Source organism: Canis lupus, chromosome 14 (genome assembly GCF_011100685.1).
Source record: "Canis lupus familiaris isolate Mischka breed German Shepherd chromosome 14, alternate assembly UU_Cfam_GSD_1.0, whole genome shotgun sequence".
NCBI classification, from domain to species: domain Eukaryota; kingdom Metazoa; phylum Chordata; class Mammalia; order Carnivora; family Canidae; genus Canis; species Canis lupus.
The window spans coordinates 27,241,892-27,256,561 of record NC_049235.1 but is presented as its reverse complement, the minus strand read 5'-3'; the positions used below and the strand labels follow the sequence as shown (position 1 = coordinate 27,256,561).

The following is a 14,670-nucleotide window of genomic DNA, read 5'->3' as shown; positions in this document are numbered from 1 at the left end:
GCTTCTTTTGTTAAATTTATCCCTGAGTATTTTGTTCTTTTGAAGCTATATAAGTGAATCGTTTGAATATTTCATTTTCAGTCTATTTGTTGTTGCACATGTATGAGAGCATAATTAAACTTAGTATCTTGATTTTATATCCTGAAACCTTGTTAAACTTGTTCATTGTAACTTTTGTGTCTGTAGATTTCTTAGGAATTTTTACATAAAAGATCATATCATCTGTGAACAGAGATGGTTTTTCTTTTTTTCCATTCTATGTACCTTTAATTTATTTATCTTGCCTAGTTGTCCTAGTTAGAACCTGAAGTACCATGTTAAATGAAAGCAGGGAGAATGGGCCTTCCTAATCTTATAAGAGAGCATCCAGTCTTTCTTCATTAAGTATGATGTTAACTGGAGGCTTGCTTTTTCTTTTAATTAATTTTTTTTTTTAATAGATTGTCAGGTTGAGTAAGTTCTATTCTATCCCTAGTTTGTTGGGTATATATATCAAAAAAAGGTGTTAGATTTTTTTCAAATGATTTTTCTGGGTCTATTGAAAAAGCACTTGTGAATTTTTCTTTTTTTATCCTATCAGTATGGCATATTATGTCGATTCATTCTTGGAATTTAAATCAACCTTGCACACCTGGTTTAATTTCCACTTGCTTATGGTTATAATTCTTTTTCTAATTTCTGGATTCATGTTACTAATATCTTGCTGAAGATATCTGCATCCATATTCAAAAGATACATTGGTCTACAGTCTTCTCTTCTTGTGTTTTTTTTTTTTTTCTTCTTGTTTTGGTATCAAGAATAATCCTGGGTTCATAGAATGAATCTGGAAGTATTCCATCCTTTTATATATTATTTGGAAGTGTTTGTAAAGAACTGGTATTATTCTTTAAATATTTGGTAGAATATAGTATTGATGCCATCTGAATCTGGCCTTTTCTTTATGGGTGTGTTGTGTTTTGTTTTGTTTTTTAATTTTTTTTAAATTTTTATTTATTTATGATAGTCACAGAGAGAGAGAGAGAGGCAGAGACACAGGCAGAGGGAGAAGCAGGCTCCATGCACCGGGAGCCCGACGTGGGATTCGATCCCGGGTCTCCAGGATCACGCCCTGGGCCAAAGGCAGGCACTAAACCGCTGCGCCACCCAGGGATCCCTTGTTTTGTTTTTTAACTCAATATTTTTACATGATGTAAACCTATTCAGATTGCTTATTTCTACTTGAGTCAGTTTTGTCATTTGTGTCTTTTTAGGAATTTGGCAATCTCATCTAACTTATCCACTTTATTGACATATACCAGCTTGTAATAATATTCCTTTCTTTTAAAAAAATATTATTTATTTTAGAGAGAGAATGAGAGAATGTACAGAATGGAGAGCAGAGGGAGAGACAGAGTGAGAGAGTCTTATGCAGATTTTGTGCTGAGCACAAAGCCTGAAGCAGGGTTTGAATTTACGACCCTGAGATTATGACCTGAGCTGAAACCTAGAGTCCAACACTTAGGCACCCTTGTAATAATATTCCTTAATAAAATCTGTAGTGATGCCTCCTGTTTCATTTCAGATTCTGGCATCTGAGTCTTCTCTTTTTTCTTTCTCAATCTCATTAGAGATATGCCAATTGTGTTGATTTTTTTCATAGAACCAGCTTGTGGTTTCATTGATTTTCTCCATTGTTTTTCTATTCTCAATTTTATTAATTTTCTCTTTAATCTTTATAATTTCCTTGCATCTGCTTCCTTTAGACATAGTATGCTCCTCTTTTTCCAGTGTCTTAAGGTGCAAGGTTAGTTATTACATTGAGATCTTACTCTTATCTAATGTAGGCAAATACATCTATAAATTTCCATCTAAGTACTAATTTGGCAGCATCTCATAAATTTGACATATTGTATCTTTGTTTTAATCTTTTCAATGTATTTTCTCATTTCCTTCTTAATTTCTTTTTTGACCCATTGATTATTTAGGTTAATTTCCACCTATTTGTAAGTTCTTTAAATTTATTCTGCTATTGATTTGTAATTTCATTCCATTGTGATCAAAGAACGCATTTTGCATGATTTCTATCTTTTTAAAAATTTATTGAGGTTTATCTTGTGGCCTAGCGTATTGTCTCTCCTGAAGTATGTTGTGTGTGCACTTCGAAAGAACTTCTATTTGCTGTTGTTGGGAGGAGTGTTCTATAGATGTCTGTTAGATCACATTGGTTTATAGTATTGTTCTAGCTCTATTTCTTTGTTGATCTTCTGCCGTTTTTCTATTCATATGGAAAATGAAGTATTGGGCACCTGGGTGGCTTGCTCAGTGGTGGAGCGTCTGCCTTTGGCTCAGGGCGTGGTCCCAGGATCCTGCGATTGAGTCCCGCAATGGCTCCCTGCAGGGAATCTGCTTCTCCCTCGACCTATGTCTTTGCCTCTCTCTCTCTCTGTGTCTCTCATGAATAAATAGATAAAATCTTAAAAAAGAAAAAAAGAAAAGAAAAGAAAATGGAGAATTGTGGGGCACCTAGGTGCCTTAGTTGGTTAAGCATTCAACTCTTGATTTCTACTCAGGTCATGATCTCCTGGTTGTGAGATTGAGCCCTGTGTCAGGCTGCATGCTCAGCGTGGAGTCTGCTTGTAACTCTCCCTCTGCTCTTGCTCCTGCTCTTTCTCTCTCTCAGATAAATAAATAAATAAATAAATAAATAAATAAATAAATAAAATATTTTTAAACAATGAAGTACTTGAAGTCTCCAACCATTACCATTGAAGTACGTATTTTTTCCTTCTGTGCATGTGTGTGTATTCGTAATTGAGTTTCTTCCTCATGAACTGAACCTAACTGCCCCTCCTTATCTCTAGTAACATTTTTAAAGGTTTTTTTTTTGTCTGATCTTAATTTAGCCAATCCAGATTTTTTGTGGTTGCTGTTTGCATGATATTTCATACTTTTACTTTCAATCTATTTGTATTCTTTGCAAGAGGCATACTTTTTGCCTCTTGATATAAAAGAGGGCAAAGTAATATAGCAAACTAGTCACTATTTGACCTTGCTTTTCAACCTTTGTGTTGTTGCAGGATTCATAGTCCTATTTTGAATATCAGAAGCTTTAGGGAAGGTATAAAAATTTTAAAAATCCACAAATATTTGAAATTCCCATAGGGCAATATACCAAAGATTTTATATTTATAAATGAAAATATTATGAAGTACCTGTCTTCAGATATTAATAAGCATTTTTGCCTTTAATAATACAATGATTTATCTACTTTCTTAACATATTTGTTTATCCACCAATTATGAATTTTAAAGAATCTTGGCTATTGTGTTAAACTAGAAAACAATTTGGTACAGATTATCTTGTATCTACAAACAAAACTAGAAAACCATTTTCATATTGTATCATTATGTATCAACTTTACAACTTGACACGCTCTCCCTGCTCTCCCTCTACCCCTGCTGCTCCCCTTGTGCTCTCTCACTCTTTCTTTCAAATAAATAAATAAAATATTTTTTTAAATAAATAAAATCTTAAAAAAAGACAGAATAAATAGAAATGTCAATTTTAATGTGTATTTTCTATGTATTTCTGAAAAAAAGAAAGATTTTATTTATTTCTTTGAGACAGAGAGAGGGAGAGCAGAGAGGAAGAGGGAGAAGGAGACTCCCCACTGAGAATGGAGCTTGACATGAGGGTGGATTCCAGGACCCTGAGATCATGACCTAGGTTAAAGACAGATGCTTGACTGACTGAGCCATGCAGGCAACCCTATATGTACTTTTGTTATGAAGGAAAAGTTATATTGGAAGTTTTCTAGAAAGCTTAGCATATTATTCATATCATGAAATTGATTAATGAGTAATTGTAATAATCTAATTGTAGAGCTTTCTTTTATTATTTGAGAAATATTATTTATTATTTGAGAAGCTAAGTCCCCAAATTTCCAAATGGGAGCCAAAACCATCCTAATAATTCTCACCTAGTTAATTATATGTTGCATTCTAGGGTTAAGGTTGTAATTAGGTTTTTAAGAGTGTGGCTTGTTCATTGCTAATAAAATTTTTAAATTTTCTACAGAGACCTTGAACTTTTTAAAAAGACAAGCAGAAAAAAAAAAGACAAGCAGATTTTTTGGTAAAAAATGAAGTGAACAATACAAAATATGAGTTCTTTTAATTATATGAAATAAGAATTTTTGTCTAAAATAAATGTTAAAAATAAATAAACTTTTAAAAATTTCTGAGTAAATATTTTATAGTTCTTTAGTGTTTTGATGTGGGGAAAAAAGGCAAAAGAAAAAATTAAATATCCTGGAGGATCCCTGGGTGGCTCAGCGGTTTAGCACCTACCTTCGGCCCAGGGCGTGATCCTGGAGATCCAGGATTGAGTCCCACGTCAGGCTCCCTGTGTGGAGCCTGCTTCTCCCTCTGCCTGTGTCTCTGCCATTCTCTCTCTCTCTCTCTGTGTGTGTTTCATGAATAAATAAATAAAATCTTAAAAAAAAATTTCCTTACAACTTAAAACCCACTGACAAGTCCTTGAGAAAAGCAGAGTGACCTTTCTATAGGAACTCAACTGCTTCAATGTAATACTTTGCTAGTACCTTATCTTAATATTAACCCAACCCCCACAATGCTGTAAGTCTCCTTTAACATATAAAAATTCTTTTGGAAACTTCCTTTATCTCTAGCCCCACAAGATACATGTTAGCAATCATACCCCAAGCACATGGCCCATTGATACACATCTACAGGGTCTCAAGACTAGGGTTTTAGTAGACAGTAATGAATGGCCTTTCTCTAACAATAGCTAACCCCCTCAAGGTCCTAGAAACTTTGCTTCCAAAATTACTCAGAGAGTTACTCTAACCCCCTCTCAAAAGCATAGAAGTCCTGTCACCATGCTTTATTTTATTTTATTTTATTTTATTTTATTTTATTTTATTTTATTTTAATTATTCATGAGAGACACAGAGAGGGAGAGGCAGAGACAGGCAGAAGGAGAAATGGGTGACTCAATCCCAGGACCCCGGGATCACAACCTGAGCCAAAGGCAGACTCTCAACCACTGAGCTACAGGTGCCCCACCATGCTTTAATAAAACCACATTTTTGCACCAAAGACATCTCAAGAATTCTTTTTTGACTGTTTGCTCTAAACCTCAGAATTTCCACACACTGTTGATGTTATGCTGTGATTGCCACTACATTTATTACATTTTTAGCTTTGGATTAGTGAACAATAATTCAAAGTGCAGAGTCAGAGGAAATGTGAGCACTACAGAAACATTAAGGAGAAAAACTGTACAGAATAAAAACGGAGTTAGTGACTTTTTTTCCCAAGATAATATTCTATCGCAGGAAAGAGAGAAAACATTTCAATAATTCATGCAAACCTCACTGGTAATCTCTTTTTAAATATTTTCCTAAGTTTCCAACCAGGTACAATGTTCTGATATTGAGAGTATCTTGGAGTTATTTCAAAATTAAATGAAATGACAGCATATATATCCCCTGAGTTCTATCCATACACATTTTATGAAATATTTATCTAGTGTTGACAGATTGAGATCATCAAAGTCAATAGAGCATTTTGGATTACATTTTTCTTGGGAAGTTGAAAACTGGTGGAGCAAGAGATAAAGGGAGGAGAAATCTTTTGTGCTCATTCCTAAATTTTTCTACTACAAAAAATTCTTTGAGGAGACTTTGTCTTGAAGAACACTATATTTTGTACAGTTTAATTGCTATCTCTACAAATGACAAAAAACAAAGTTATAATAATAACAGTTTTTATAAGCTACACTTAGGAGATCAACTTGCACATTAATATCTCTAATTTATTGTGCTGTTATTAATTTGTTTCTAGGATATATTTCTACCCCAGTTTCTCTCTTCTTGCTGGGACAAGAGCTCTATGATCTGCCTATGTGGGTTTGACAGAAAAGGTATCTATCTTCCAGGTCAAGTGCTGCTCAGAAAATGGCTTCCCTAAAAAAAACTACAGAACTCTCCCTTTCTCTAGGGTCTTTTCTTGTTTCTCCTTCAAAACTGCTCCCCTACACCCTATTCCTTTCCTGTGCTTGGTAATAAAGTGGATTTCAATACTTTATCTTTAAAAAAAAAAAAAAAAACTTTGAAAACTTTATATTCTTTCCTGTACTGAAGAATGTAAGGAACTTCAGTAGGAGAGCATTTTGCAAAAAATAGATTGACATTAAAAGCTTAATTTACTATGTTGCCTTCCAAGATGTGGCAGAGATGGGACTTGGAGAGTCATGTGGAAAGCAGGTCATGGAGGGTCGTTGATGGCTTTCAGATCCGGAAGGCCACTCTCAAGAGGAGTCTTTGCAGGGTCTGTGACCTCAGGTGGCAACAGTCCTTTTTTTATTTATTTATTTTTTTTAACAGTCCTAACTCAACAGTGATCAGCAGTATTCCTTGTCCAAATTAAATGAAAATAAATTTCTTGAAATACAGTACCTCAAACATTCTTCAGTTTGTAGATTGGTTTATTGCATTTATGGAAAATGCAAGTCGTCTTTGACTAAGAGACCCTGACATTTCAGATGGTCATGATGTGCACTTGTAGGTTATTTGCTTAATTTGGGGGAGAAATCAATTTTAATTGAGGGCTAAATTATGTTAATGAAGAAAACACATACACATGAGACACCTGTCTTTCCATCCTAGTTCAGGAATGCTCTCCAGGAGGACACCAGCTTCTTCAGAGCCCTTATAGAAGTGTGCATTTTGACTCAATGCACCTCCAGCATTCTCCCTTTCAAGACCTAATATGTGACCATTCCCTGTCTCCTGGATGGTATCGATTTCTCATCTTTGACAGACCTGCCGAGATGCCCACCAAATGTGTTGAGGTATTTCAACTACTAAGAACTACACATGTATTTTCTTATATATTCTTTCATGTGAGGATTGAATCATGTTACAATCCATTTATTTCTTGCTCTGAAATATTTTATTATAATATATATATTATTATTTAATATTATAAATTATATTCTTTAATATAACTAAATATTATTTTATAATATTTATTTTTGTGTTAAGATTGAATTAATGCAAAAGAACATTGCCATGTTTTCTGTTCTAATAATAATAGTAACATTAATATTATGCTCATTCATGCAGTCCACCTTTTAAATCAGAATTTAAAAGTAAAAATTGAAAAAATAAAATAAAATAAAATAAAAATAAAAATAAAATTTGGGAATGCCTGGGTGGCCCAAGGGTTGAATGTCTGCCTTTGACCCAGGGAGTGATACTGGAGACCTGGGATCGAGTCCCACATTGGGCTCCCTTCATGGCGCCTGCTTCTCCCTCTGCCTGTCTCTGCCTCTCTCTCTCTCTCTCTCTCTCTCTGTGTCTCTCATGAATAAATACATAAAATCTTTAAAATAAATAAATAAATAAATAAAAGTAAAATTTGAGGAAATTCACTACATCTTTAAATATTTGTGTTCTTTTTCTTTGGCTGAACTAATTATAATTGTATCTAGAGCCTCCCATAAATGTAAAGGTGAACTGATTTTGCTGGGTCTTCCATGGGGAAGTGTTCCCTACCCCCACCCTCTCATCCTACTTGAGCCAAGGCTTTAGAGCATCCAACTGGAGAATTAGTAGAATTTTTTTTCTTTAACTCTACAGGATTGTACAAATCTGTGTAGATAAATGCCTACTTATGATGGTTAAAATAATTCATGTGTATTATAGAAAATTTAGAATAATGGACAGTTTATAGCATAACATTCATTCATCATCTACTCACACAGTCATACTACCATGAACATTCTGCTGTCTTTCCTTCTTTTCATATTGTTCTGTAAGGTTCATGCTGCATGTTCAGTTGCATAACATGCTTTTCTCAGGTACAGTTTTCAGTTTTCAAGTACAGCATTAGCATTTGCCTATACTGTTGAAAATTCTTTAATATTAATGTTGAAAATAATATTCTGTCATATATAAGCCATATTTATTTAAACATTGTCATGTGTGCACAGTCAGGCTTTTGCTGTAATAATTCTGCAATTAGCATATAAATCACTACTACAAAAAAATCACTGTTACATTTTAGTGTAGTTAGATTATTTTTATAAGTAAAATTAGTGAAGGTTAATGTCCTTTTGAAGGTTCGATACATGATTATTTTTAAAAAATATAAGGCTCATTTCTCATTTTAGTAGATAAAAATATCTTTTCTAATACTGAATAGTTTCATGTATTCATTATTAAGCATCTGTATGTTTCTTCTGTGAATTATGTGTTTGCGTATTTTACCCATCTCTGATCTTAAGAGTTTTTAAGTGGATAATATTATATCATTAAAATAAAATAAGAAATATAATAATGTGACAATAAACAATACACTGAATATAATGCTATTAACAAATACTTTTTCTTATTCTTATATTTTAAAAACTATTATTTAAACATAACTATCAATCTTGTCCTTTATGATTTCTTTTGTTTTTAAGCATGGAAATAGTTATAATATTGAGCATTATTATTATTATTGAGTTACTGACTCATTGTTTTGTAGAAATTATGTTATGTACATAATTATACTTATATCTCACCACAGCACAGTGAGGTGGGTACTACCATCCACCTAGAGCAAAAGGGAAGGATATTGGGTGCCTTGCCTGAGGTCATGCATTTAGCAAGTGCTTGGGTCCTTCCCAAATTATATAGTTTCCTCTTATTTTTCCTGGGTCAGTTTTCTATTTAACTCCATTTTCCATCTGGAAATGATTTTGATAATTGGCTTCAAGTGAGGCTTTAACTTCATTTTTTTTTCCAAATTGCAAACCCATTGTTTCATCACCAGATTTTGAACATCTTTTCCTTCTCCCCTGACTTTTGATGTCTCCTGAACTGTGCATTAACTTCTTACATACCCTATATCCAGTAATTTTAGAAGAAACCTCCAAGGTGAGTTTATCTTTTGCTCTGTATTAAGATGACTTCAGATTCACTTATCTTAGGATGTATCACTATGGAAGTAAGTTATCTGACACTGAATTTCTCTTGTTTACAAAGGTAACAAATAGAATACATTTAAATTGAATAACATTATTATTGGGGATCCCTGGGTGGCTCTGCGGTTTGGTGCCTGCCTTTAGTCCAGGGCATGATCCTGAAGTCCTGGGATAGAGTCCCACATCGGGCTCCCTGCATGGGGCCTGCTTCTCCCTCTGCTTGTGTCTCTGCCTCTGTGTGTGTGTGTGTGTGTGTCTCATAAATAAAAAAAATAATAAAATCTTAAAAAAAAAGAGTTAAGATTATATTAATTATGAGCAATTTACCTTAAATTTAGTATTCTATAGTTACTTTAATAGTAGGGTACAAATTATTAGAATCTTTAAATAATTTATTATTTTAAGGGTTATTTAGAAGAAAATGCAAAGTTGACTTATCTATCATGTGTGAAAATAAATTGGATTTTCAACTTTTGTTTTCTCTGTTGCAAAAGATGAATCACTGTGGAACACAGGCTCCTATCTGGCTGTCTCTGAGAGATACAGAGACCCTGCCTTTACCTGGAGAGATCAAGCAACTGACAGCTTGTGCTACATGGCAGGTTTTGTTTAGTGCTACCAAAGACTGCTGCCTTTTTCAAATCCCAGTGTCTGTAAGAAACTGTGGAAATTTTTTTGTGTACTTACTACAGCCCACTCAGGGATGTATGGGATATTGTGCAGAAGGTAAGAAAATATGAGTAATATATGTGAACTGCTAGTCACAGAACTGTGTGTGTTGATGTGTTGGGGCCATTCTCTGGAGAGGTTGTGTTGAGATAATACATATCTCAGGAAGAGTCTTGGTCTGCCACTGCTGCAAAATGACAGCTAAATTTCTGGTTTAAATTGTCCAAATTTGTTTAGGATTCTTTACCAAGATCTTAAGATCTTGGAAAATATTTGTTGATGTGAAAGTATCAGAGCAGATTGCTTGCCATCCCTCCCATTGAAAATGATGATTGAGAAAACTGGTCAATGCAATAGGCATTGATTGGCACAGGGTTGCTGCCTTACAAAGAATACCTGAAGAAGGTTTCTCTCAATAGGTGATGAACTTGAGCTGAGCTCTGAATGAGGACAATGGGCCAGCCATGGATACTACGGGGAAAGAGCATTCCAGGTAGAAAGAGCAACAAATGTCAGTGTCCTTAGACAGGTATGAAGATGGTCCTCCAAGGAACTGAGGGAGGAACAAAATGGCAGGAAGACTGGGTGGATGAGACTTTAGAGATGAAGTCAGAGTAATAGGAAGAGGCAGAATCTATAGGTTCTGTAGACCATGGTAAGAACTTAGAGTTAGTCATAATTGCAGTATAAAGTCTTATGGGGTTTAAAGTAGGTGAATATGATCTAAAGATTGTATTTAAAGGGCCACGAATGCTGCAGTAAGACTCCACCTAGGAGGCTATGGAAAGATGGTGGTGGCTCAAAGGTGGGGGGAAGAGGAAATGATTTAAACTAGTGGCAGAGGAAAGAGGTTATTGAGTTCAGATGTCTTTTGGAAGCAGAGCTCATGCATTGAATACAGAAGATGGAAAGAAAGGAACCAAGGGCAAATCCTAGTTTTTTTTGCTTGGGCCACTGAGTTGGGAAAGTAACACATCAGTTAGAGTGAAGATAGAAATGGAGAGTTGTATTTTGTCCTGTTCTGTAAGAGGGGACATGAGATGTACAGACATGAAATGCACACCAGATTCATGAGCCTGCCACTGATACGGTATTGACTAAGGATGTTGGGGAGTAGAGTCACTTGTGAGTAACTCCCATAATACACTATCATGGAGCTCACAATAGATAATTGAACTTAATGAGGTTTTGTTTCTTTTTTCTCTATACTCGATTATGACTATGAACTCTTTGAAGATAATGTACCCTTTATACCAGGGTCTCATGACCTTATGTCTTGAACAAAGTAAGGACTTAATAAATGAATGTTTAATAGAACTAGTGACCCAACTCTTCAGATATACTAGAAGCTCAAAATAGAAAGAAACTCCATAATGGTGATTTTTTTTTTTAACTTGGGCTGCTTAGATAAGAATGAAGCCAATAATTCAGGGATTTATTCTTTTGGGAGGATGGAGGGAGTGTATTGATATGCTGTTACGTGGCCAGATTGTGGGAGAAGACCAACCTCCCTCTGCTATGTTATCTGGACTCCTCTATACGTAGAAGATTGAAAATGCTGGGAGATAGTGTTGTAGATCAGTGTTCTTAAACTAGGCAAACACTTGATTCAGCAAACAATAATAATTGTATGAGTAATACCTACAAACATTTTCATTTGAGGTTGTTAGACTTTCCAAATTAAAAAACCCAAATAACAGATATGGCACAACGATGTTAAAGAGCATACATGGAACCCCAAATTGCAGTGAATGGCATGAATGAGGAGATTAAAAGTTGTAGCTGAGAACACCGGAGAGGAGGGAGGGTGACATTTACAATGAGGTGCCACCTGAGAAAGCCTCTTCTGAGAGCAGGGCATTGACAGAGTTTGAGGCTAAATGGTCCTGGGTCAGAGAAAGAGAAGAGTGTGGGGAAGAACCTTCCAGACAACAGCATGTGAAAGGCCTTAAGGCAGTGAGTGTGGTGTTGCTTCAGGAGTGAAGCCCCGTAAGACATTGGAGCAAGATATTGGATTGCCAAGAGTGAGGAGCGTAACAAGCCATGGGTTTGGAAAGGCAGCAAGGCCTGATATTTAGGGAGCTCTTCATTTTATTCTCTGTGCTTTGAGAAGTCTTAGGAGAATTATCCTAAGAGCCATAGCCAGTAAATCTTCACATTTCTCAAAGGGCTGCTAGCCAGTTAAAACTGGCGGAAAGCAATATATTCAGTAAGGACGGACAACATCTGCTCAGTTAATACAGCTAGTGTTATTCACTGGGAAGGAGAAAATCCAGGGAGATGCTTCAGCTTCATTGAGTGGCCAAGATGAGAGATTTTGAAAAATGTCTCTTTGTGTATTTTTCAAAATTCTGGTCATTAAAAATAATTTTTATAAAATCTCAAATAATATTACCAAGTATGTGTGGAAAATGGTGTAGGTGTTGCAATGGGGAAAAAAAACCCAAAATATGCCTACATTATTTTAAGAAATATTGATTACTATTAAAGATGAAAATAAAACTTTAACACCAAATAAATAAAGACAATCACCTCAACAGAAAGAGATTACATTGAATTTAAAAACAGTACATAAAATTTGCATTTTTATGACAAGCCTTTAAAACTTAAAAAAAATTTCTCGTTTATGCCATTTCCACCCATTCAGTTCCTTAAGCTTGAATATTCTGGATTATTTCTCTTATTTTCCATGTTCAAGTCCTCCTACTGGTTTTAAGTCAAGAGAATTTTGGAGAGAAGATAGTTATTTTTACTCTGTGTGTTAGTTATTAATCAGATAAACACATGAATTATCCTCTCTGATGTGCCAATAAAAGCTTACTTTGAAATACTCTTTAGACTTGAATTAGACTTCATAGATAGCAGACAAAAATGAGTCACTTAATCCACTTAAGTGTCTCTTTTTCTTGCTTACTAAGAATCTGAAGCAGATGTTCCCTGGTGATGGTGATTTGGCCACTTTACAATGTCAGGTGGAGGTCTCTCTGAGTTTCTAGGCTTTTGCTTTTCCTTCACAGTGATGAGATGAAGCTCCAGTTTTAACCCTTTATGTGCATTTTAGACAGGAGAAAAGCAGAAGCCCTAGGGGCACAAAGAAGGTGTTTGCTAACTGAAACTTATCCCCCTTTAAGGAGCTTATTTGGAAGACTTATCATAGCTACTTCAGAAGAATTCTTTAGCTTATCTCTGTCCTCAGAGGCAGTCTGTAAAATGTACTGTTTTTACCTGAACATACTTCTGCTTTCAACTAATAGGCTATCAGATATCAACAATTAGTCATATTTAGCTTAAAATAATCAAAACAGAAAAAAATAAAGATGTTTCCAATTTAATAATATATCCTCATAGTTATGAGGATTTTAAAAAATAATTTATATATAATTTTTACACAATTTATCTGTATTTTCTAGAAGCCAAATAAAAGAAATGTTAATTTCTTATACTTACAGTCAATGCCATTCAAACAAAAATGACATATAAATCTGTCATTTAAGAAGAATTCACTGGAAAAATATTTTTCACATTTTCCATATTTTTACTTAGCAAGGTACTTAGATGCTAATGCTACACCTGAAGAGGCATTACATCATTTGAAAGTAGGCTATGAGAATTTGAGGGCAGATATTATATATCCTACAGGACCCACTAGAAAATGTATATGTGTGTCTGTGTGTATAATAGCTAATAGCCAATATAAGAGATAAGATGCACAAGTTACACATTTATTTAAAGATGCAGAAAAAGGTGAAAAGTGCTAATAGGACATATAGGAAAGAGCAACATGGTAAGTTTAAACCCTATAGTATCAATAATTATATTAAATATATATTATCTAAAAACCCCAATTGAAAGTCAGAAATTTCCATTCCAGAAATGTTATCCAGATTGGATAATAAAAGCATGCTCAACTAAAGGCTGCCCAGAAAACCCTATTTTAAATATAAAGAAAAATGGGGTTGAAAACATAAAGATAGAAAAATATATACTTAGGTATCACAAATCACAAGAAGTCTAGAGAGGTGATTTTAATATTAAAGAAAGTAAATTATTGAGCAAAGAATACTACCTATAAAAAAAGGTCATTTCCTAAAGACAAAAGGGTCAATTGAACAACAGGACAAAACAGTTCTAAATCTTTATGTACCTAATAATGGAATTCAAAATACATAAAGCAAAACTTACAGAACTTCAACAAGAAATAGACAAATCTATAGCTCATGTTGATAATTAAGCACATAGACACAACAACAAAATAATGGAGGAGACTAGAAAAACTCTATCAACCAACTTGATCTAAATGACAGAGTGTGGAGGTTCCTCAAAGAGTTAAAAATAGATCTGCCCTACGACCCAGCAATTGCACTGCTGGGGATTTACCCCAAAGATTCAGATGCAATGAAACGCCGGGACACCTGCACCCCGATGTTTCTGGCAGCAATGGCCACGATAGCCAAACTGTGGAAGGAGCCTCGGTGTCCATCGAAAGATGAATGGATAAAGAAGATGTGGTCTATGTATACAATGGAATATTCCTCAGCTATTAGAAATGACAAATACCCACCATTTGCTTCAACGTGGATGGAACTGGAGGGTATTATGCTGAGTGAAATAAGTCAATCGGAGAAGGACAAACATTATATGTTCTCATTCATTTGGGGAATATAAATAATAGTGAAAGGGAATATAAGGGAAGGGAGAAGAAATGTGTGGGAAATATCAGAAAGGGAGACAGAACATGAAGACTCCTAACTCTGGGAAACGAACTAGGGGTGGTGGAAGGGGAGGAGGGCGGGGGGTGGGGGTGACTGGTTGGCGGGCACTGAGGGGGGCACCTGAGGGGATGAGCACTGGGTGTTATTCTGTATGTTGGCAAATTGAACACCAATAAAAAATGAATTTATTATTAAAAAAATATAATTCCTCAGGGATAAGATGCTTACAAAAATTAAATCAAATAATCCCTATGAGATATGAAACTCACGTTATAGTATATAAACAGATCTAAAGACATTTGTTAAAATAAAT

The 14,670-nt window shown here is 34.8% G+C and overlaps 1 protein-coding gene across 4 annotated transcripts in view; it reads left to right on the top strand.

Annotated features, from left to right (window-relative positions):
* VWDE (von Willebrand factor D and EGF domains) overlaps positions 1-14,670 on the top strand; it is a 97,461-nt gene that overhangs the window by 3,066 nt on the left and 79,725 nt on the right. For 3 of the 4 annotated variants that reach the window (XR_005369475.1, XM_038556956.1, XM_038556957.1), the window contains exons 2-3: positions 6,671-6,855; positions 9,471-9,702. Coding sequence is in view for 3 of the 4 variants with exons in the window: in XM_038556956.1 (XP_038412884.1) it covers positions 6,671-6,855; positions 9,471-9,702 (417 nt within the window). In the remaining variant the exon portion in view is untranslated. Of the gene's footprint in view, positions 1-5,846; positions 5,926-6,670; positions 6,856-9,470; positions 9,703-14,670 lie in introns of all 4 variants that reach the window. The other variant, XM_038556958.1, reaches the window with a different exon arrangement.